Genomic DNA, 22,940 nt, shown 5'->3' with positions numbered 1-22,940 from the left:
GACCTCAACACCACCGCAATGAAATCAAAGGCATTTACGCATTCATAAATAATACAAGAGGATACAAAAATTAATTAAAGCTAAAGCCTAACTTAAATACAATTGTTCAGGCAGAAGATAAAAAATGACAGACAAGCCTATGAATAAGCATATTTCTACACAAATCTCATCCTTGTGAAAGTTTATCAATGAAACACAGAAAAAGTTAAATGGTAAACGTAGCTTGAGTAGGCTCAGGTCGATAATTTTCATAACCCCTTTCCAAATATTTACGAGTGAGCTCTCTTATTATGGTGGTCTGCTTTGATTTTTCATTTCACTTTATAAAACAAAGTTCCATATTGTTTGTAATAAAAAAAATTTAAACTTATGCAAACCACAATCACAAGTTCTTAACATTTTATTTAAAACACGATCCTTGATATTTACCTTCCCTTGAGAAGATCAAAACCCCAAATTTTGATTTTATTTATTTGGTTTTGAGATCCATAATTTTGTTGGCATTTATGCTCAACACTTGTGAAAAATCAGTTATGATCACATATAGCATGTACATTGACGGTAAGATTGATTTATTATCTTGGAGCATTTTGAAGCCATAGTTAAATGAAGAATTGAAGATTTTAAATTATTGTAATAGTTGAAATTTTAGTACCACAAATGAAGTGGAATTTTTTTGTAGTGTAACTTAAAAAGAAAATTTGGATTCCCCCAAGTATTAGTCTAAGTCTCCAGGGTTGAATTTGAATTCCAAGTTCGACAACTTTGAAATTCGAATGAAGTTCAACAAGGAAAAAATTCGAAATGTATAAAATTCGAATTAAATTTGCCATATGTAATTTTTTAAGATATATAAATTAAATATGTTTAGTTATTATTAAATATTAATAATTAAAAATAAAAATAAACAAGTAAAATAATATTAGGTTTAAATATATTAAATATTAATATAAATAAAATAATATTAATTTTGAAATAAATATAAATTATTCAAATATAAAATATGTTAAAAAGAATTATAAATCATAGCACTGTGGCAAGGACTTCACGTATCATGACTATGGTCCCAGCAAGCAGACCCGACATCGCATCACGATAATATGTTGTAAAGAAAGGGGCAAACTATTCTCTCCAAACCGCTTCGATATCCTACTATGGTTCATGGGGCCCTACTATTCGGACTAAGGCCCTTTTAAATCAACTACATATAAGAAAATTTAAATTCTTCAAAAGAAGTCACAACATAAGAGAGCAGTGGGAATTAATGAAAATGAAAGAACACTACCAAATCTATTGCTCGACAGCCATCACGATTTCGAGCAGACTGATTTCAAGTGAAACATATCCTCACCCACCGTTTCTTTGTTGTCACGCCTTGAAAAAATATGTGGTGCCCTAACCGCGAGCAAGAGGAATTTTGTTTTGAAAAAACCTAATACAAAGTGCTCCGTACGAATTTAGTGACGAATTTCGACGAACTTTATACATTTTTTTATTGTTCGTTGAATTTCGAACTTCAACCATGAAATTTGGCGATTCTGGTGACTTAGGTATTAGTAGATTTAAAAATATCTAAATTATTTATTTGTTCTAATTATTAAGGTAAACTAGATAATAAGTATCAAGCCTTAAAAAAAGAAATACATATAAATTACTAATTTAATGCATGGTAAAACTTATTAGAAAATGGAGAATGTTATTAAGATTAGTGTGTTACTCACCTTTTGTATCCTAATATTTTTTATTACTCTTTTTTTTTTCCTTTTCTTTAATATACATCTTCAGAAATTGTAGTGGGCAAAATGGAATGGCCATATAAAGGTTGAAAATCGTGTAATTGTTTTTCTATTCTCTATGGACTTGAAATATTGTTGTAATGGGAGATTGTTGAGAGGGTTGCAATGTGGATTTCTAAGAGCATCTTCAAGTATTAATGGGTGTAAGATGTAATATGTAATTAGTTCTTCATGGGTAGTACTTGAGTCTAACGTATGTTAAATTGGGTGGGGAAAGTTGAATAAATTACACTCAAATTTTGGAGGCCAATCTCTTCCAACGAGTCATGAGAATTTGTACCATGATAGTTTGGGATATTTTTGGGCCTTTTGTATTACCATTTGGTGGTTTTCTATGCCTCATTAACTTTGTATAGTGACATCCTGAGATGATACATTTTATAATATCTATTATAGCTTTATTTATTAGTTTTTCTCTAAGATTAAATAGTGTCAATCTTCCTTTATTTCTTAAAGAATATAGAATTTTCAGTGTGTAATGTAACTGTTGATTTTATAGACAATTTCAATTTCACTTATAGATCATATGTTTGACCAAAATTAAATTTTAGTTAAAAATACTTAAATCCTCTTGTATTGATAAGGTGGTCTAGAGAGCAACATAGTTTTGTACTTTTATCATGTAACCTAACAATCTTACATAAATTTGTAGGCAACTGATAACTAATTATTGATTTCTATTTCAGGAGATTTTGCAATAAATTTGGTTTAATTTATTAGGAAACAATATGGCAAGAAATAATAGAATGTGTCGAAAAATGTGTGTCAACCATTCAACCTAATGTATTACATTTATTATTTTATTTTTTCTCACATGTAGAGGAGGGTGATTGCTTTGAGGTGACACTTTTGGCCACATATCAACTATCTTGTAATGTGTTTAAGAAGTTGTAAGAGAGCCTAATATCATTAGGTTGTGTAAGAATTTATTATGACATTGTAAGATGGGAGTTGTTGGAAATATTGGCATTGATGTTAAAGGAGTGAGAGATAATGTTTGTAAGATTGAAAGGAAAGTGGTTTGGAAGAGGAGAAAAGTGTAGCAACAATGAGAAGAAGAATAGGCATCATTACCTAAACATATATACATATTGATGAATAATGGTGAACAATAAATGCTTAGTATAGACAAACACTTTCTCTAACAACTTAAACTGCAAAGACTGCACTAATTGGTAAATAACATCATCGATCTGAATCAAGGCAATACGGGTAGGACACAATGCCTGCAAAAGTCATGAACCGGTAACATCTAGATCTTCACAAAACCTAATATCTCATTTCCACTTCACCCATATGCTTAAAAAAGTGATACATCAGAAATATAATGACCATTGGATCAACATGCATTATCGCTTAACTGAAAACACTAAAACATCACATCAAAAAGCATCACACATAACATTGATTTTTTTCACGTGGAAACCCAATTGGGAAAAACCACGGTGGGGATGAATACCCACAAGTTGTTCTTGAACTCTTGTGAAGTCCGTTATGTTAGGAGCCTAGTCCGGTTAAGGACTTTACAACAGGTTTTGCTAGGAACCAATCCTGCTAGGGATCACTCGGTTAAGGGATGGCGAAATACACTGTTAGGGTTATGAATCAGTATATACAAAAACTTTCTCTAACAACTTAAACTGCAAAGACTGCACTAATTGGTAAATAACATCATCGATCTGAATCAAGGCAATGTCGGTAAGACACAGTGACTGCAAAAGTCATGAACCGGTAACATTTAGATCTTTGCAAAACCTAATATCTCATTTCCACTTCACCCATATGCTTAAACAAGTGATACATCAGAAATATAATGACCATTGGATCAACATGCATTACCGCTTAATTGAAAACACTAAAACATCACATGAAAAAGTATCACACAACACTGATTTTTTTCACGTGGAAACCCAACTGGGAAAAGATGATTCAGTTGAAGATGGTTCAGTAGAGGTAGATCCCAAGATTTGTGCTTCTGAGAGGTCTATAGATTCGTGCTTCTGGGAGGTCTATAGATTCGTGCTTCTGGGAGGGAAATTGCTTTTTAGATGATTCCTCTTTTGGTACTTCACTTTTTTGGGTTTCCTTTTTAGGGGACATCGCAGAAGTGGAAGTCGTTACTATAGAGGATAAAGTTGGCACATAATTTTGGAATGAAGGTGTGACTGAGGCTTGATCTATTGCTGCTATTTGATATAGATGCATAGCATCAGGGTCAGCCTTGACTATAACCACATGATTATTTGCCACAAACTTCACTGAGCCATGAAATGTAGAAGAAATAGCACCCAAAGCATGAAGTCATGGTCTACCTAAGAGAAGATTATAAGATAAGGGACTCAACATCACATGTACAAGAGTTGGAATAGTAACCAGTCCAACTTTAAAGGACAAAATGATTGTTCCCAAAGCACTTTCCCCTATGATCAACACCTCAGATGAATAAAGAGGATGTTGCTAAAGTATTAGCATCCACCTTAATTTTTTGTAATATATCTAGGTTACATACATTAAGCGCAGAGCTCGTATCAACAAGGGTTAATCTAATCCCAACACCATTAACATGATTAGCTAAGTTCCTCACTTCTGGACACGAGGGTTCATGGGGATAGAAAGTAATATTTGGTGTACTTGCATGAATATGATTTATCAATGCATTCACATCTGCCAGTCTTGTAGAAAGGGGCAATAAAATCTTGTGTAAAGCTTCTTGTAGCATATGTTGATACATCAAATCGATCTGAAGTAAATCCCATAGTGAGATCTTAGTAGGATTAACTTTAAGTTGCACGATAAGATCATAGTCACTAGGACGCTTGACCACAAGTGGAGGTGGTTGAGGAAGACTAGGTTGAGAAGGTGGTAAAGAAGGTTGTGGTTGATCAAGATTTTGTTTATTTCTTCTAGTATTATATGTATGAGCGATGGTATTATAAGAAGGTTGTTTAGATTGTATAAACCTAGTATACAAATCAGGAGCATCTCCCTTGAATGGTTTCCCACCAATGGTTTTGATTTTCTTTGGGGAAGGACTAGCTGCAATCACATAAATGCATGGTCTCTCAAGCTTTCGTGGAGCTGCAGAGACAACAATGACATTCACAGACTTTTGATTTTCCAATGAAGAGTAGGTCAAAGATGAACTATCTTTTACATCTCCTTTAGGAGTAGATGCTTCTAAGAAGTCGTCCAAGACCTCATCTAACATATCGTCCTTAATGAATGCTTCAAATTCTAAAAGAAAAAGATTCAACATGAGTCATTCACGTTTGGCTCACCAAAATGTAGATGAGGGAATTTTTTACCTCTAAGATGACGAATCTTAGAGAACTATCTATATGTCGCTACCTTACTTAAACTGGCACTAAAGGTGAGCTAGGGGATGAACATATTACAATAAAGTAAAAACTAAACTAAGCATCCAAAAATGTGCAATTTAAAAATAAAAATAACAGACTAATAAAATTTTGATTGTTAAGAAAGTACAGAAGAATAAATAAATTATATCGGAGTACTTATTCAGTCTAGGGTCTAGGACGCCAAAGCGTTGCAGGGAGGTCTGTGCGCCACGGGGACATTTGTGTGCCATGTTGTCGTTAGTACGAACAAAGACTCGAAAACACATCCAGAATGTACCAGTATTTACCCTTAACTGCGCAAAACTAGTTCACTACTTGCGCACATAGAGACAAGGGAAAATGTTGGGGCTATATAGGAGTTTGCCTTAGTTAAACCTCTGTTTTGGTGTTTCCACCACCATAGACAACTAGATAGATAGATTTGATAAAAGATAAATGTAATCTAAACTAAACCTACTTAATGGAGGAAAACCCCTACTACATGAAATGGAAGATAATTGATAAATACAATAGAAACATACCTCTCATAATGGAGGAAAACCCCTATTACAATAGATACAAGATAAAATGATAAATGATAAGCTAAATTCACCTAGACAGTAGATACATTCAGAAATACAACAGTGTAAGATATACAATGTACATTCAGAAATACAACAGTGTAAGATATACAATGTTGCAAGATAAACTATAAGAGAGAAGACGATGCGTTGTAGCCAAACCCCTCTCCCGAGATAAGAGCGTGATGAAGCTCAAGGTGGTATTGTTGTTGTGGGATAGTTGTCAAGTATTCGCGATGAGATCTAAAAATCCTGAGAGCCAAGAGAATGAGAAAATGACTTTTATGAGAGATTTCTTTCCAAGAATGTCCAAAGAGAGTAGAGAGTTTAGAGCTTCTTGAGAGCCAAATGAACAAGGGACTGGGCTTTTAATGCAGCGAACAGGAAGGAGGATCTATTACAAGGAAATTCAAGTGAAAGGGCATGCATTTGAAAGTGTCTGATGCAGGATATATGATTCTCAGTTCGGGAATCTATTGGGACATTAGCACAACACATTGCAATCCAAATCAATATTGGTCCCAAATGTGTTCTAGGGGCGATTGGGGACACTTTGTCTTTTTAGCTCATGATGTTAAAGTAGTAAGATTTTAATCATGAACCTTGTCATAAATGCAACGAGTGCAATGCTTAAGTGTCACAAATGCATTGGGCATAATTTAGGATACTACATTTTTCCCCCACTTTACTGGATTGATCGACTCAAGGGATTAGGTGCACTAAAGTAGTCTAGAAAGATGAATTCATTAAACCCATGCAGTGCATTAAATGTAGTAAATAATTAACCAAAAAGGATACTATAGATGCGACAAAGGTTGAGTAGGAAGTCATGAGTAATTCCCCCAGGTCCATGAAAAACCACAGTGTTTCATCATGAAAATTTGAGTACTGCAAAGATCAAAAGTTCGCTAGCATAAAAAACAGAGGAAGCTACTGTGGCGAGAAGAATGCTTAAGAAGCTTTAGTACAAATGGAAAGTAAAATATATTATGAAGGAGAGTATATACCCCGTCGTGTGTTTCCCCCATAGAGGTGTGGAAAACAAGGAGGATGAGCCAAATGGGTCTAAAAAGGGGTCGAGACAATTTGGCTATATACTTAATGGGTGGGCCTCTAAAAGGGCCATTAGCATTATTCATCGTGAGTGTTTTCTTTGAGATTTGTATAGAGCCTCAATTAAACTGCCACATAGATGAGAGCACCGAGCAAGAAGGATTGAGGAGCTTCACACTGCAATGGAGCAGGGTGAGCAACTAGAGCAGGTGAGTTTGGAATCGTGCTCGTGTAGTTCATTTTGTGCATGTCCTGGTGATTTTATTTTTCAGCACACCGCTCACATACGTTGGATGCGCTAGGGTCTTAGTGTTAGGTCCCAGAGACAACTGAGAGGGGGGAGGGTGAATCAGTTGTCCAATATATTCAACCAAAATCAAAATGAGAGTCACACTGACTACAATTGGATGGTTAAATCCAATGATAATGTACTCTGCATAAAATAGCATCTTCATATGCTGGATTCAGCACCGGTTTAGTTCTGATTGCCTTCACAAAAACTTTCCTTCAACCTTCAAATGATGTTTGCGTGTATAGCTCTGTTTATTTTCGCATATACCTTATTACAATTCTTTTTCCAATCGCATATGAATCTCACAAATGAGATCTTACATTTATACCATAACCTAAGACCAATTGAATAGGTCGGCTCACTAAAAGATACTACAATAAAATCAATTACAAATAAATCGATATCCGATGCATGATGTTGGCTCAATGCATTTACAATAATAATAAATCATCTCCATAACGTGTCGTGCTGATCTGGAATAGATATGTTTGGCGGTGTATATCCTGGACCTATTTGTCGGTAATGGCAAATATGCAAACCCGAATAAATGAATAACCAAATCGCCAAAACCAAGTGATCAAATAATGTTTTCGACATAACCAAGTAGTCTCCAAGTCATTCCAAGTGCTGGGGAACAATATAATCTGTCGGTGAACCAAATACCGGTGACTGTGCATGTCTCTGACTTGTCGGTGAATATAACCAAAGATCTCCAAGTGCTGATAAGTGTTGACAAGTGATGACAGGTGTTGACATCAATGACAAAACCATATCAACATATCCAATATACGAACACTTAGATCAACGCATGTGTCTTGGACACGTGTTGGCATCTAGTTGATGCTCTATTGTTTGTAGGACATGCCAACGTTTTAGAAAAAAAATGAATGGAAAATACTGATGAGAATTTTGTTTTCATGTAGACCCTGATGAAGGTTTAGGAGCACAAATCTAGACATCTACTCAGCATAATACAGGAGAGAGCAGAGTCAGGAGCACACATCTAGACATCTACTCAGCATAATACAAGAGAGAGCAGAGTCAGGAGCACACAACTAGACATCTACTCAGCATAATACAGGGGAGAGCAAAGTAGCTGCCATCAGTAGATCGTTAGTGGCTTTGGAGAGTGGAACTTTGGTGGGTACATTGTATGCCAGAGTTCAGCTTCCATGCATTGATGTGGGTAGCTTTGATGGAGAGGTGAGATGCGAACACTATGTCATTTCACCTAAGCACAAGGGAGATGACAATGACTTTGATAGATGTCTACTGCATCTTGAGATTGCCCATACACAACCAATGAGTGACACCTGCCATCTCTTCAATGTGGGAGCTATGATCCCAGCAGGCGTGTTGCCTAGGTTGAGATATCAATACGATCGACCATATTTAGCTTCAAGCCCTTGTACAAGGACAAAGGTCAATACCGTTGATCCCGCACATCCTGATCGCCACTGTAGCACTGGAGGTGCTTACTAATGGACGAGATTCATAGGTAGCAGTGGGTTTCATACCATTGCTTCAGGGGATGGAGGAGGAGGGGACTGTCTTCGCATGGGGACGATGCATGCTCACACATCTTTACTCTGAGCTCTGCCGGTACGTCCACTATGAGTTACAGAGTTTGACATCATGCACCCTATTGCAGGTGTGGATGTTTGAGCACATCACGTGCATGAGGACCATGGGATTCCCCTATCTGATGCCAGTAGACATGCCACGAGCGCACAAGTACCCACTTCAATGGGCCATGTGGGGGACTAGTGATTTGACCTTTTCGCGGGTCACTATCAACCGACTCGGGATTAGTGATGTCGTCTGGGAGCCTTTATAAGAGATGGTATTCTGGGCGAGAGACTGTACACAACTACCATAGATGCAAAAGGATAGATTTTTGCTTGAGCGATAGGACCACTTAGTTGTTCCCTACTACTAGTGGTTGTGCATGCGCTAGTTTGGATAGGTCCATACCATTCCACCTGCTGCACCCACGTATGTTCGATCAGCGAGGAGTGCGGTATGATTGTAGGAATTACCTCACCTAACCCTTAATGATGTGCGAGATAGTCTAGAGGGCAATGATGATGATGAAATCACACCTTAGCTAGACATAGATGATGTCTGCGTGACATAGGACTTTGTTGAGTGGTGTAGCAGTGTGACGCCTGCACCCATTTTCCCGACTGATGCAAAGGGAGGAGACGTTGGAGCTCTAAGAGGAGATATCGACGAGCGTTTATCCTCATGCGATGAGGATGAGAGACCAGCACGAAAGCAATGGGTACTGAGCCGAAGCCCAGTGAGAGCCGCACGAGTTTCACCACCTGAGGGGCTACCACCATCGCTTGTTGCACCACCAATAACAACTGTAGCAGTGACCGCAGGGGCATTCTCGAGTAGGGTGTCACCACAGGATCCAAACTAGTGGAGGGGCAATCCTATTTGAGTTGGTATGATATAGTTTTATTTACTTGTGATTTGATATATGAGATGTATGTATGGTATGATAGAGGTATTGATTTTGATATATTGTTTGTGATTGCAGAGGGCATCACTGAGTAGCTGATTTTTATCCACCAGATGCTATCAGGCATTCTCATCTGTCCAGATCCAGGGTTCTATCCTAGATGCATATCAGCCCCTCCAGTCAGCAAGGAGACATGTACACCTATTCGATCCTATAGCACGACTCAGGACGCCATACGAGGAGGGCAAAGTGGAGCTGGTGCAAGGAGCAACACAACTGACCATGGTGACTGGATAGAGAGACCAGACCTTGTTGGAGTTGCGAACCATCATCAGAGAGAGATTAGGCGGTGACGCGAGCTGAGAGTGGCGAGAGAGCACGTGACACTACGCAGAGCCATTTTGATGACCTCCATCGATAACTTGTGGCTACACAGCAGGCCGCATCTGGTCATCTTGATCATCCTAGAGTGCTTCAATTGAAGACAGATCTTGAGGCAACATGATAGAGGGAGGCTACCCTACGAAAGGAGATGATGATGCAGAGAGAGACCTTGATAGAGTTGTGGAGCGAGTTGAAAGGAGTTCGCTTGCAGAGCACGACAACTGAGAGGTTGCAATCTACATCACTACGATAGCCTCCACGTCGCAATCGAGATCCTCCAACACCAACAGGCTCGGGGACTAATGCTCAAGAGGGTCCTGATCATAGTTTTGGCATTGTATAGATTCATCTAGTTTTTACAGAGATGTATAACATTATTTTGATGTATATAGATGTATTGATATAGTTTCATAGACATATATGCTGGCATCACATGTTTTGTAGTGATGCGATGTATGTATATTGAGACTATATGTATATACATATCTATGTATATATACACATACATATCTATGTATATATACACACATATGCATATACATATACATATACATATATATATCTATATGTATATGTACATACATACACACACACACATATGTGTGTGTGTGTGTGTGTGTGTGTGTGTGATTCATCAATTCAACCCTATCATATGTTATCATGGATGGATGTATTTTTGTTTTATGATCATTATGTATGCTCATATGATGAATTGTTAGAATAGATATGTATCATGATTTAATTTACACATGTTACACACATACATAATTAAATTATATGATGATTGTTGTTCACATGCTTTTGAGATATACATGTATGAGACACATATATGCATCCACACACACACATATGCGTAGTCACTCCATAACACATAGATATCTGGATTTTGTGTTAATGAAGACATGTCACAGCACAACAAAATTAGATGACTAAGTGTTATGCTTATGACACATATAGTTATGCTACACATAGTATCGACGTAGGTGTAAAGTATTCACAGACTCCCTAAGAGGCGAGTCATCCATATGAGACAAACCATAAGCACCAGAGCCATAGATAGAGGTGACTATGTATAGACCTAACCAATTTTGGCTATATTTCCCTTTTTCGTCGGGTGCCGCATTAACAGTATTTTGATTGTCATAAAGAACCAAGGCACCTACTTTGAAAGCTTGAGGAAGAACACTTTGGTTATATTGTTTAGATAAGGATTTTTGATAAGCTTGGAGATGTTTAAGTGCTTTTAAGTGGCGCTCATCTAACAACTCAAGTTGATTGAGACAAAGGGTACAATAAGTGTCATCAGTGAGTCCCCTTAGGGAAATCCGAAATGAAGGAATTTCCAACTCTAGAAGCATGATTGCCTTGGCGCCATATGCAAGGCTATAAAGCAACATTCCTGTAGCCGTACGCCCACTTGTGCGATAGGCTCATAGTGCATATATCAATTGAATATGCCCATTTTTATTGTTCTTAGAAACAATCTTACGTAAGATTCGCTCAATAGTTTAGTTGGATACTTTCACCTGACCACTAGATTGAGGGTAATAAGGTGTAGAGACGCGATGCTTCAGCTCCTTGTTTTTAAATGGTGTTCCATTATTAGACACAAGGGTAGCAAGTAAACCAAAATGAGAAATCATATTATCCAAGACAAATCTACAAATTAAATTAGCAGTGGTGGGCCTTTGCGGTATAGCCTCAACCCACTTCGTGAAATAATTTGTAGCAGTAATAATGAAGGTTCATGACCTTTAGAAGGAGGATATATCTTACCAATAATATCCAACCCCCCAGTTTGAAATGGCCAAGGAGAAGTTGAGCCCGGAGCTCTTGCACGAGAGCTCGAATAAGGTTACTATATTGCTAACATTGAGGACACTTCTTGACAAAGGCAAATGAATCCTATTCCATTGTCTACCAATAATACCCCATGTGGATTAAGCTATGAATCAAATATTTATCTTGAAAGTGCCCACCTCCAGAGCCTGAATGAGCTTCTTGAATGGCGAGAGGTATCTCAGCTTTTGTCAAACAATGTAGAAGAAGGCCATTCTAGGATCTTCGATAAAGAACATTGGATAAGAGAATGTGCTCTTCATCATGGGATAAAGAGGCTTCTTTATCAATATTCACAATGGATTCCCCAAAGTATGCTTGAGCATTCAAACAATATGGGAATCAATGTTTATGATGATAACAAGGTAACTCAACAAGCACACCTAAGAATTCCTTTAAGGACTCATGTATAAGGAAGGGATCCTAATGAATCTCATCAGGTGGTGCCACACTATCAATATGTTCAGGATGTACTAGCTTAAGAGGAAAAGGCTCGATAGAAACCATGTTGATAGTTAACCACAATTTAGCCTTGCGAGATGTAGGTCGATATCCTAGTCCAGTGTTGTGATGACATGGTTCAGGTTCCAAAGGAATTTGAATACCTTGCTTATTGGGCCCACAACCCTTACCATTAAAACCAAGCTTTGACACAAGATTATACCTTGGACCATAAATATCATGCAACTCCTTAAAACTTGGAGGTTTAGTATAGAACAAATGATTAACATGATAAGTGTTTCCTGGCTTTATGGATGCATAATCATCTTTTGTAGTTGAGGTGAACGAAATCTTAGGGAATCTCAGGTGGACGGGGTCTACCTTGTATTCACCAACATGAGAATCAGTGAAATCCAAGAAACACCAATCATCACCCGAACATGCATTTACTTTAGATGGAGAAGACAATTCGATTGAAGATAGTTTAGCAAAGGCAGAGCCCAAGGTTCGTGCTTATGGGAGGTTTGTTTTAGGAGAATCCTCTTTCAAGGAATCCTGCTTTTTAGATGATTCTTCTTTTGGGACTTCTTCGCTTTTCGAGCTTTCTTTTTAGGGGACATGACAGAAGTGGAAGTCGTCACTATAGAGGATAAAGTTGGCACATAATTTTGGAATGAAGATGTGACTGAGGCTTCACCTACTATTGCTATTTGATATAGATGCATAGCATTAGGGTCAGCCTTGATTGTAACCGCTTGATTATTCACCACAAACTTCACCGAGCCATTGAGTGTGGAAGAAACAACACCCAAAGCATGAAGCCATGGTCTACCTAAGAGAATATTATAAGATAAGGGACCCAACATCAAATGTATAAGAGTTGGAATAGTAACCTATCCAACTTTCAAGGACAATATAACCATTCCCAAAGCAATTTTTCCATTGTTATCAAAACCTCAGATGAATAAAGAGGATGCTACTAAAGCATTTGGATCCACCAATTTTTGGTAATAGATCTAGGCTACATACATCAAGCGGAGAGCCTATATCAACAAGGGTTCATCTAATCCCAACTCCATTAACATGAACAATTATCATCAAAGGATCACCTAAGCTTGTCACTTCTGGAGGCAGGAATTCAAGGGGATAGAAAGTAATATTCAGTGTATCCGCACGAATATGATCCATCAACGCATTCACATCCGTCGGTCTTGTAGAGGAAGGCAATAAAATCTTTTGTAAAGCTTCGTGTAGCATACCTTGATACACCATAATGGTCTGAAGTAAATCCCATAGTGAGATCTTAGCGGGAACAACTTTAAGTTGCTCAATAAGATCAATCACTAGGACGGTTGACCACAGGTGGAGGTGCTTGAGGAAGACTAGGCTGAGAAGGTGGTAAATAAGGTTGTGGTTGATCAAGATTTTGTTTATTACTTCTAATATTATATGTATGAGTGATAGTATTATAGGAAGATTGTTTATATTGTATAAAGCTAGTATACAAATCAGGAGCATCTCCCTTGAATGGTTTTCCACCAATGGTTTTGATTTTCTTTGAAGAATGACTAGCTACAGTCACATAAATGCATGGTCTCCTAATCTTTTGTGGAGTTGCAGAGACAACAATGACATTCACAGACTTTTCATTTTCCAACATAGGAGGTCGAAGACGAACTATCTTTTACATCTTCTTTAGGAGGAGAAGTCGTCCAAGACCTCATCTAACATATTGAAATCATCTTTAGAGAGTGCCTTATCAAATGCATCAAATTCTGAAATAAAAAAGATCCGACATGAGCCATTCACGTCAGGTTCACCAAAATCTAGAGGAGGGAATTTGTTACCTCTAAGATGACGAATCTTAGAGAACAAACTATTCGCTACTACCTCACTTAAATTAGTGCTAAAGGTGATCTAGGGGATGAAGATATTACAATAAAGTAAAAACTAGACTAAGCTTACAAAGTTTCGGAATGTAAAAATACAAATAACAGACTAATAAAATTCTAATTGTTAAGAAAGTACAGAAGCAAAAATAAATTATACCGGAGAACTTATTTAGTGTTGAGTCTGGGATGCAAGTGCATCACGCGGATGTCTACGTGCCGCGTTGTCATTTGTATAAACAGAGACTTGAAAACATGTCCAGAACGTACCCGGATTTACCCTTAATTGTGCAGAATCTGTTCACCACCTGTGCACATTGAGACGAGGGAAAATATTGGGGTTGTATAGGGGTTTGCCTCACTCAAACTCTCATTTTGGTGTTTCCATTGCAATGAACAACTAGATATATAGATTAGATAAAAGATAAATGTAATAGAAACTAACCCCGCTTAATGAAGGAAAACCCTTACTACATGTGATGCAAGATAATTGATAAATACAATAGAAACAAACCTCGCTTAATGGAGGAAAACCCCTATTGTAATAGATACAAGATAAAATGGTAAATGATAAGTTAAATGCACCTAGACAATAGATACATTCAGAAATACAACAATGTAAGATACGCAAGTTTGCAAGATAAAAGATAAGAGAGAAGACAAAGCACTCCAACCAAACCTCTCTCTTGAGATAAGAGCATGATGAAGCTCAATATGATATTGTTGTTGCGAGATAGTTGCAGAGTATTCACAATGACAGCCAAAAAGCTTGAGAGCCAAGAGAATGAGCAAATGATCTTTTTGAGAGCTTTCTTTCCAAGAATGTCCAAAGAGAGTAGAGAGTCTAGAGCATCTCGAGAGCCAAATGAACAAGGGAATGAGCTTTTAATGTAGCGAAGAGGAAGGAGGAGCCATTACAGATGAATTCAAGAGAAAGTACATGCATCCAAAAACATCTGATGTGAGATATACGATTCTCATTTCAGGTATCTTTTGAGACATTAGCACGACATGTAGAGGTTTGTGTGGCACGCTACCATCCAAGCCAAGATGGTCCCAAATGTTGTCCAAGGGTGATTGGGGACACTTTGTGTTTTGAGCTCATGATGTTGAAGTATTAAGATTTTGATCATGAACCTTGTCATAAACGCACCGAGCGCAATGCTTGAGTGTCATAAATGCACTAGGCATAATTTAGGACACTGCATAAGGGTCTTCATGTTTTTCTATTTCCTTATTGACACAAAAATAAACTATATATATATATATATATATATATATATATATATATATATATATATATAATTCATATATATAATTCATTAGCCATTGATGTTGATTAAGTGTGTTATGTCCATAATATGTTTGCATAAAGTAACTTCAAGTAGCCATATCATATGAACTCAACATTCGTTGATGAGAATTAAATGATTGCATAAAATAGATAATTGATCACTAGTTCTAAGTGCATCACCTCATTTTTGTTTGCTTTCTCTACCCATTATTTTCTTATATCTCTATGCCCCTTTCTAACAGTTTTACCTACAAACATTAATTTGGTTTTTATATTAGATATATAGTCAACATTCTTTGAAGGTTTTGAAGTTGTGTGTGTGAACATTCAATGCTACATGTCCCCTAAATATAGCATTTCTTCCTTCCCATCTAAATGTGGTGATTTGCAACAACAAAAAATATTCACATTTTAAACTCTTATTCATGCACTATGCATTTATTATAACCCTTATTTTATGTTGATCAAATATAGTGAAGTATGTACTCAAATTAACCCTAAAATGAAGGTATGTCGAAATGGTTTCATTATGGTTTTGGTACACATAGTTCCTTCCATTCAAGAATTGTAATGTAAAATTTACAATGATTAGACATCAAATTACCAATAAAACCCTAGCTCAAATATAATGCAAACAACCAAGACTCTAATTCAATAATCAGGTAATTGCAAAAAAATCATTCCGTGGAGGTCAAATGAGCAAACAAGAAAAAGAGATGAGGGAGAAGTTCCAAGGATTGTCTCCACCCTAAGAAATTGCACAACATTTAAATTCATCTCTGATAAAAACCTAGGGCACATTGAATGGTAGATTTCCATTAGAGTGATAATTGATATCATTGTTTCTTGGGCAAAGAAAGTTGCATCAAATAGATTGCATACGGTCATGACATTTTTTATGTCAATCAAATGTCCTTTATTGATTTTGGAATATATGCATTATTATGATGAAGAGAGACACCCAATCATCAAAGAGGGCCAAGCATATGAAGATTTGAGCATGGAATGCATTCAAAGGATTTTTTAATATTCCTTATTTTCACAAATATTCCTATTTGACAAGAAGCATTCAACTCAAGAACTAAGTTACATAATAAAAATGCAGAAGGGTTATCCATGCAAGCTTGTTGGATGATAAAAAGAAACCAAATTCCTTGTCAAAACTGCCTAATATACTGTATAGAAGTGACTATAAGAATAAAATAAGGGATGTAGTCACTTTGTTGAGTAGAGTAGCAAGTTTTTTAGCTATTGGTACATTTGAATCCTAGATGTATGCATAAGGACTATGTTAAATGACAATAAGAAGATCCACTAACCAAAAGATATAATTGATTCCATCCATACTCAATTAATTAACTCAAATAAAAAGCAAGTTCCACATGAATTCCTATGTGGTATATTCATTTGTAGTTAGATCAACATTTGCAAGATTGACACATGGGGGTGAAAGGCTAGGCAATATTATATTGAGTGCATTCATATTGGGGGGTTTAATATCCCGAAAATCCAAAACAATATATTGCGTTTCTGGTAAAAATTGGGGGGTTTTTTATTTGAGCTATGAAAAAATACAATATCTAGTAAAAATAGGGCGGTTTTAATTTAGGTTGTGCATTGGGAGGGGGTGACAAAAAAGGAGTTTAGGGCAATATTTTTGGAAAATGGGGGGATTTTTTAGTACTCTATGAACACACATGCTATAACCCAGGATTAGTAAGTGAAGCCCCAATGGATTGACAAGGGTAGATTTTGGGACAAAACTAAGAAGATTAATTTCAAGGTTATAGATGGAATTCAAGTTTACAATTTTAGTTTTCTCCTATGTCAATCTAGGGCATAAGCTTGTGAAAGGCATTAACAACTATGTGCATAAGGGATGAGGGTAGTAGGTTAAGTAAGAATGAAATGCAATTAATCTTAAAGATGAAAATCAACTATTGAAAATCCTCTATCTATGTTTTTAATACTATTCCAAACCAAAGAAAAACAAAATTTTGTCCTACAAGAATTGTGATGAAACAACTCTAGCAACAAGAGCTATATTTACAACTCAAGCAATGGGAGGTATGTAAATTAATGGTAACTAAATAAATAGAAACAATAAATTCTGAAGCATTGAAGTCACTTTGAAAATCCACTAAATCAAATCAATATAATGCTTAATTAATTGCTAAAATCATCAACAACACACACAAATATACCTTGTAGAAAATAACATAAAAATTACATTCAAATGGTAGTTGGAGAGTGGGCCCTACCTCCCAGTCAATTGATTGAAAGAAGCACTTAGTTTTATGCAAGCAACTCAAAAGATCAATATTTCTCTAGACAATAATGTTTATATACTAATTCTTAGGTGACCCTATTACATAAGACATATTTGATACATAAACAAATTATCTCAAAATATATGTTTGCAATTTTACAGTTCAAAGGCTAAAAATACATTGGTTAGTTAAGAAAGAGTTGTATGGCCTACAACCACTCTTTCTTAACATACTAGACTTATTTCCTAACAATATCCTAATGATGCTTGGTTGAAGACAGCAAAGCAATATCCATATGTTGAAGAGTCTCCCAAGTCCTTTTCCTCTTTTGTCTCCCAATGTGTTTCTCTAAAATATGTATAGCCTTGATCTTTTTGAGTTCCGCTTGTTTTAAACCTATTGTCACTCCAAACGCCTATGAAATGTCCCCTCTTGAATTCCAATTGGTTTAAACATTTTGTCACTCCAAACACCTATAAAAGATCCTATTTAGGTCTCTTTCAACCGTGTTCAATTCATTGTTTCATTAAGATCAATTTATAAATCTCATCATACACAATTTTGTCATAACATAATTGTACAGTTACAATGCAATACATATTGTGGTTTTATTTTTACACATACAAATTTCTCCTCTGTAACATATGAACCTCATAATAGAAATTTTTTCAAGTGCTATGCATATCTCTTAATTACAACACAAACACAATTGCATTTTTCTTACTTCACATATAAACTATAATAGTTTATTTCCAGTCAAAACCAGCTAAAAAAAATGAAAATAATTAAAAAATATCTATAAATTCACAAGTCCATTAGCTATCTCACCAAACATATAGATGTAAAACATAATTTAATCTCATATGATTAATCTGACAGGAAAGATAATGTAATTAATCCAAATAAAAGAACCGTATGCTAAGGTAACTGTGAGCCCTCCTCTCCCATTTCTTACCAGTAAAACATCTTTCCATTTAAAAAAGTGCTCGTCACGTTTTGTTTTTCTGAACCATTCTCCACTTCCTCCTCCAGCTCTTCATTTCATACATATACATATTTCCTGAAAACAATTCAATGGAATGTCCATATTATCATCAACCAAAATACTCCAACAGTATAAAGCCAACATCATACCTAGATTGCCAAAACTCATTAAAAAGTACAAGAAACTTTTTAGAAACTGAAAATAGGACCTTACCCCTTCATTATAACTGCAGGTTTGACATGGTGCACATTATTATAGAGCAAGCCTACTTTTCATCTTGGTTCATTTAGCATCACCAAAAATCTCTACAAGAACATTCTCCCTGTTTAAAATGATGGAAACGGTTTGCATCTCTAACAACAATTTCTCTTGTAACAATTTTGGAGATAAATTTCGTTGCAGTGTGACAATCAGCACATACTCGAAGATTCTTAACAACTCTAATAGTTGTTTCAGGTGGTGTGTTTAACAAACCAAATGCAATTGCCAACTTTTCACTGTGGTAGCAGAGAAATACTTCCTTTTCCTCCTCTTCCACATCATTAAGTGAACGTCTCGAATCTGGAACATACCCTGCTGCCTTCATCTCCCACTCCAATTTCTCCAACTTTGCATAGATATCCTGTGTCTGTGGATGTGATCTGTCTCCTATACAAAAAGCATGTACCGTTTTATGGTCTTCAATCCAACTACATCCGGGGATCTTCTTAACTCCTCTATCTTTCATCAGTCTCCTCACCATTTGAACCTCGCTCCACCTGCCCACTTCTGCATAGAGGTTTGAGAGAAAAACATAAGTTGTGGCATTTTTTGGGTCCAAATCGAGAAGCTGCATTGCTGTAAACACTCCCAAGCCTATATTCTTATGTGCTCTACAAGCACCAAGATAACACATCCACATAACCATCACGGGTTTAACTGGGATCTTAATGATAAAGTTTAGGGTGTCCTCAAGATAACCAGCACGGGCAAGAAGGTCAACCATGCACACATAATGATCAACTGTAGGTGTAATGCAATAAAGGTTACTCATGTGATTAAAATATGTACAGCCCTCATCCACTAAACCTGCATGGCTACATGCATAAATAACACAGGCAAAGCTTACACTATCAGGGTATGTTCCAGAATGCTTCATTAATTCAAATATTTTGAAAGCATCATTGGAAAAACCATTTTGTGCATATCCTGCAATCATGGCATTCCAAGAGACCACATTTTTTTGAGGCATTTCATCAAACAAATCACGTGCCTTGTCTATGCTCCCGCATTTTGCATACATGTCCACCAGGGCAGTTGCAACTACAACATCTGATAAAAATCCTCTATCCTTTATACTTTGATGGATGTCCATACCCTGTTTTAAAGCTCCCATTTTCGCACAAGCAGGGAGGACGCTAGCAAAGGTTGTGGAATTTGGCTTTAAACTTACCAATTGCATTTGCCTGAAAGTTTCTAAAGCCTTTTCAACAAATCCATTTTGTGCATAGCCTGCAATCATTGCAGTCCATGAGAACACATCTCTTTGAGGCATTTTGTCAAACAGTTCACGTGCCTTGTCTATACTTCCACATTTTGCATACATGTCTACTAGAGCAGTTGCAACTATAATATCTGGCAATATTCCCCTATCCTTTATGCTTTGATGGATGCCCATACCTTGTACCAAAGCTCCCATTTTGGCACAGGCAGAGAGGATACTCGCAAAGGTTGTGGAGTCTGGGTTTACACCTGCCAATTGCATTTGCTTGAAAGTTTCTAAAGCATTTTCACCAAATCCATTTTGTGCATACCCTGCTATTATGGCATTCCATGAGACTACATTTCTTTGAGGCATTCTGTCAAATAGTTTACGTGCCTTATCTATTCTTCCACACTTTGCATACATGTCTACCAGAGCATTTCCAACCACAATATCTGACAGAAATCCTCCTTCCATTATCCTTTGATGGATATCCATACCATGTTCCAAGGCTCTTATTTTGGCACAGGCAGGGAGGATGCTGGCAAACGTTGTGCAATTTGGCTTTAAACCTGCCAATTGCATTTGCCTGAAAGTTACTAAAGCCTTTTCAACAAATCCATTTTGCGCATAGCCTGCGATCATTACAGTCCACGAGAATACATCTTTTTGAGGCATTCTGTCAAACAGTTCACGTGCCTTGTCTATGTTTCCACATTTTGCATACATGTCTACCAAGGCAGTTGCAACTATAATATCTGATGAAATTCCTCCATCCTTCATCCTTTGATGGATATCCATACCTTGTTCTAAAATGCCCATTTTGGCACAGGCTGGAAGGATGCTGGCAAAGGTTGTGGAGTTTGGTTTTATACCTATCAATTGCATTTGCTTGAAGGTTTCTAAAGCCTTTTCAGCAAATCCATTTTGTACGTATCCTGCAATCATTGCATTCCATGAGATGACGTCGCTTTGAGGTATTATGTCAAACATTTGAGCTGCCTTGTCTATGCTTCCACATTTTGCATACATGTCTAGCAGAGCATTTCGGACTATAATGTCGGACAAAAGCCCCCCTTCCATTATACTTTGATGCAAGTTCATGCCTTGTTCCAAAGCTCCCATTTTGGCACATGCAGGGAGGATACTGACAAAGGTTGTGGAATTTGGCTTTACCCCAGCTGATTGCATTTGTTTGAAAGTTTCTAAAGCCTTTTCAACATATCCATTTTGTACATATCCTGCAATCATTGCTGTCCACGAGAACACATTTCTTTCAGGCATTCTGTCAAACAATTCACGTGCCTTGTCTATGCTCCCACATTTTGCATACATGTCTACCAGGGCGCTTGCAACTACCACATCTGACAAAACTCCTCTATCCTCTATGCTTTTATGGATGTCTATGCCCTGTTCCAAAGCTCCTATTTTGGCACAGGCTGGGAGTACGCTGGCAAATGTAAACTGATCTGGTTGGAGACCTGTTTGCTGCATATGGTGAAACAGTGTGACTGCCTCGTGAGGATACCCATGTCTTCTGTATGCTACAATAATCGAATTCCATGAGGCTCTGTCTCGTTCTTTCATATGGTCAAACACTTTACGGCCATCAACCAAACTTCCACACTTCACATACATGTAAATAAGCTTATTATGAAATGCTGTGCAGGGAGCAAACGCAAATTGCCTGTAAGCGATGAATGAGTGAACATTTTTCCCTTGTGAATGCGCGTTCTTGAGAATGAAGGTTTGCAAAAATTGAATATATGTAGTCTTCAGGGGAGTTGTGTGTAGTAAGCAGAATGTGCAGCGCATCCTTGAACTGGCTATCTCTACATAATGCAGTGAGATTGAGATGAGTAATGGGTGGCAATGGCATTTTATGATTGTAATTGAAGTCGATTATTCAGTTTATGTGTACCACAATGGCATTGCCTCTGGTAAGCCTGGGAGCACTTTCAAGGAGAGCCAGGTTTCAAAACCAAAAACTGTTGGTGTAATTCATACATGACACTCAGTCGTGTTTGTTTCTCTTGTTTTTATTATATCTGAAAAAAAAAATGCAACAATACCAAACTCTGTCTGCCAAACTATTTTGATTACTCAAATGACAATAAAACACACCATGATAAGAGAAGCAACCAGGCCGAGCAATATGTAAAGAATTTCTCCATGCCATAGAAAATGCAAAGTTTTAATATCTACTATAGGCTACCTCATCTGCTATAAAAGGTTGATGTTTTAACTTAAAATGTTATATAAATATCTGTTTTATTTTTGGCTAGTCTCAAATCACCCACATTAAGCAACATATTAAGTCTATAGAATATCAGTCAAACATTTCGTAGTCTAGAAGTCAAACCTTAGTGTGTATGATTTAAGTCATCCGATGTTGTATTACTAATCATATGTATTAAATTGGTTACTAGAATTATTAAGAAATTAAGATCATTTTATTATATAGATTAGTGTAATGGTGAAAAATGTATTAAGATATTTTTTGCTATTTAATTTTGTATTTAGTTTGAGAAGATAGCTTGTTACTTGTAAATGGTGATTATTGGCGTGCTCTTATCTAACGTTGGGCTATATTCACACACCATTCTATGCTTATTGTTTTATCTTCATTATATGCTTGTGTTTCTATAAATTCAGCTTATCCACTTTAATTTTTTTGATTATCCATGCATATATCCCCAAAATTTGTTGTCTAGCATGGGCTTTAAAATCTTTATTCTTCTAGGTTAGATTCATGTGTGTGGTTGCCCTAACAAGCATGAATATGACCCGCCTAAATTCAAATCTCAAGTTTCAAAATCCATCACATTGGCCCCCTTTTATACTTT

General features: G+C 36.7%; 1 protein-coding gene across 5 annotated transcripts in view; it reads right to left on the bottom strand.

The window, feature by feature from the left end:
* LOC131079155 (pentatricopeptide repeat-containing protein At3g12770) overlaps positions 1-22,303 on the bottom strand; it is a 112,540-nt gene extending 90,237 nt beyond the window's left edge. For 2 of the 5 annotated variants that reach the window (XM_058017057.2, XM_058017056.2), the window contains exons 1-2: positions 18,846-22,303; positions 18,603-18,707 (exon numbers count right to left, since the gene is read on the bottom strand). In XM_058017057.2, the coding sequence (XP_057873040.2) occupies positions 18,925-21,909 (2,985 nt within the window). In that variant the 5' untranslated portion in view covers positions 21,910-22,303 and the 3' untranslated portion in view covers positions 18,603-18,707; positions 18,846-18,924. Of the gene's footprint in view, positions 1-14,243; positions 14,392-17,697; positions 18,044-18,423; positions 18,708-18,845 lie in introns of those variants that run through there. The other 3 variants (XM_059212013.1, XM_058017060.2, XM_058017059.2) reach the window with 3 other exon arrangements.
* Between the last annotated feature and the right edge of the window lie 637 nt (positions 22,304-22,940).

This window comes from Cryptomeria japonica, chromosome 10 (genome assembly GCF_030272615.1).
Source record: "Cryptomeria japonica chromosome 10, Sugi_1.0, whole genome shotgun sequence".
Lineage (NCBI taxonomy): Eukaryota > Viridiplantae > Streptophyta > Pinopsida > Cupressales > Cupressaceae > Cryptomeria > Cryptomeria japonica.
Note: the sequence above shows the minus strand (reverse complement) of the source record. Positions and strands in the feature narration are given on the sequence as shown.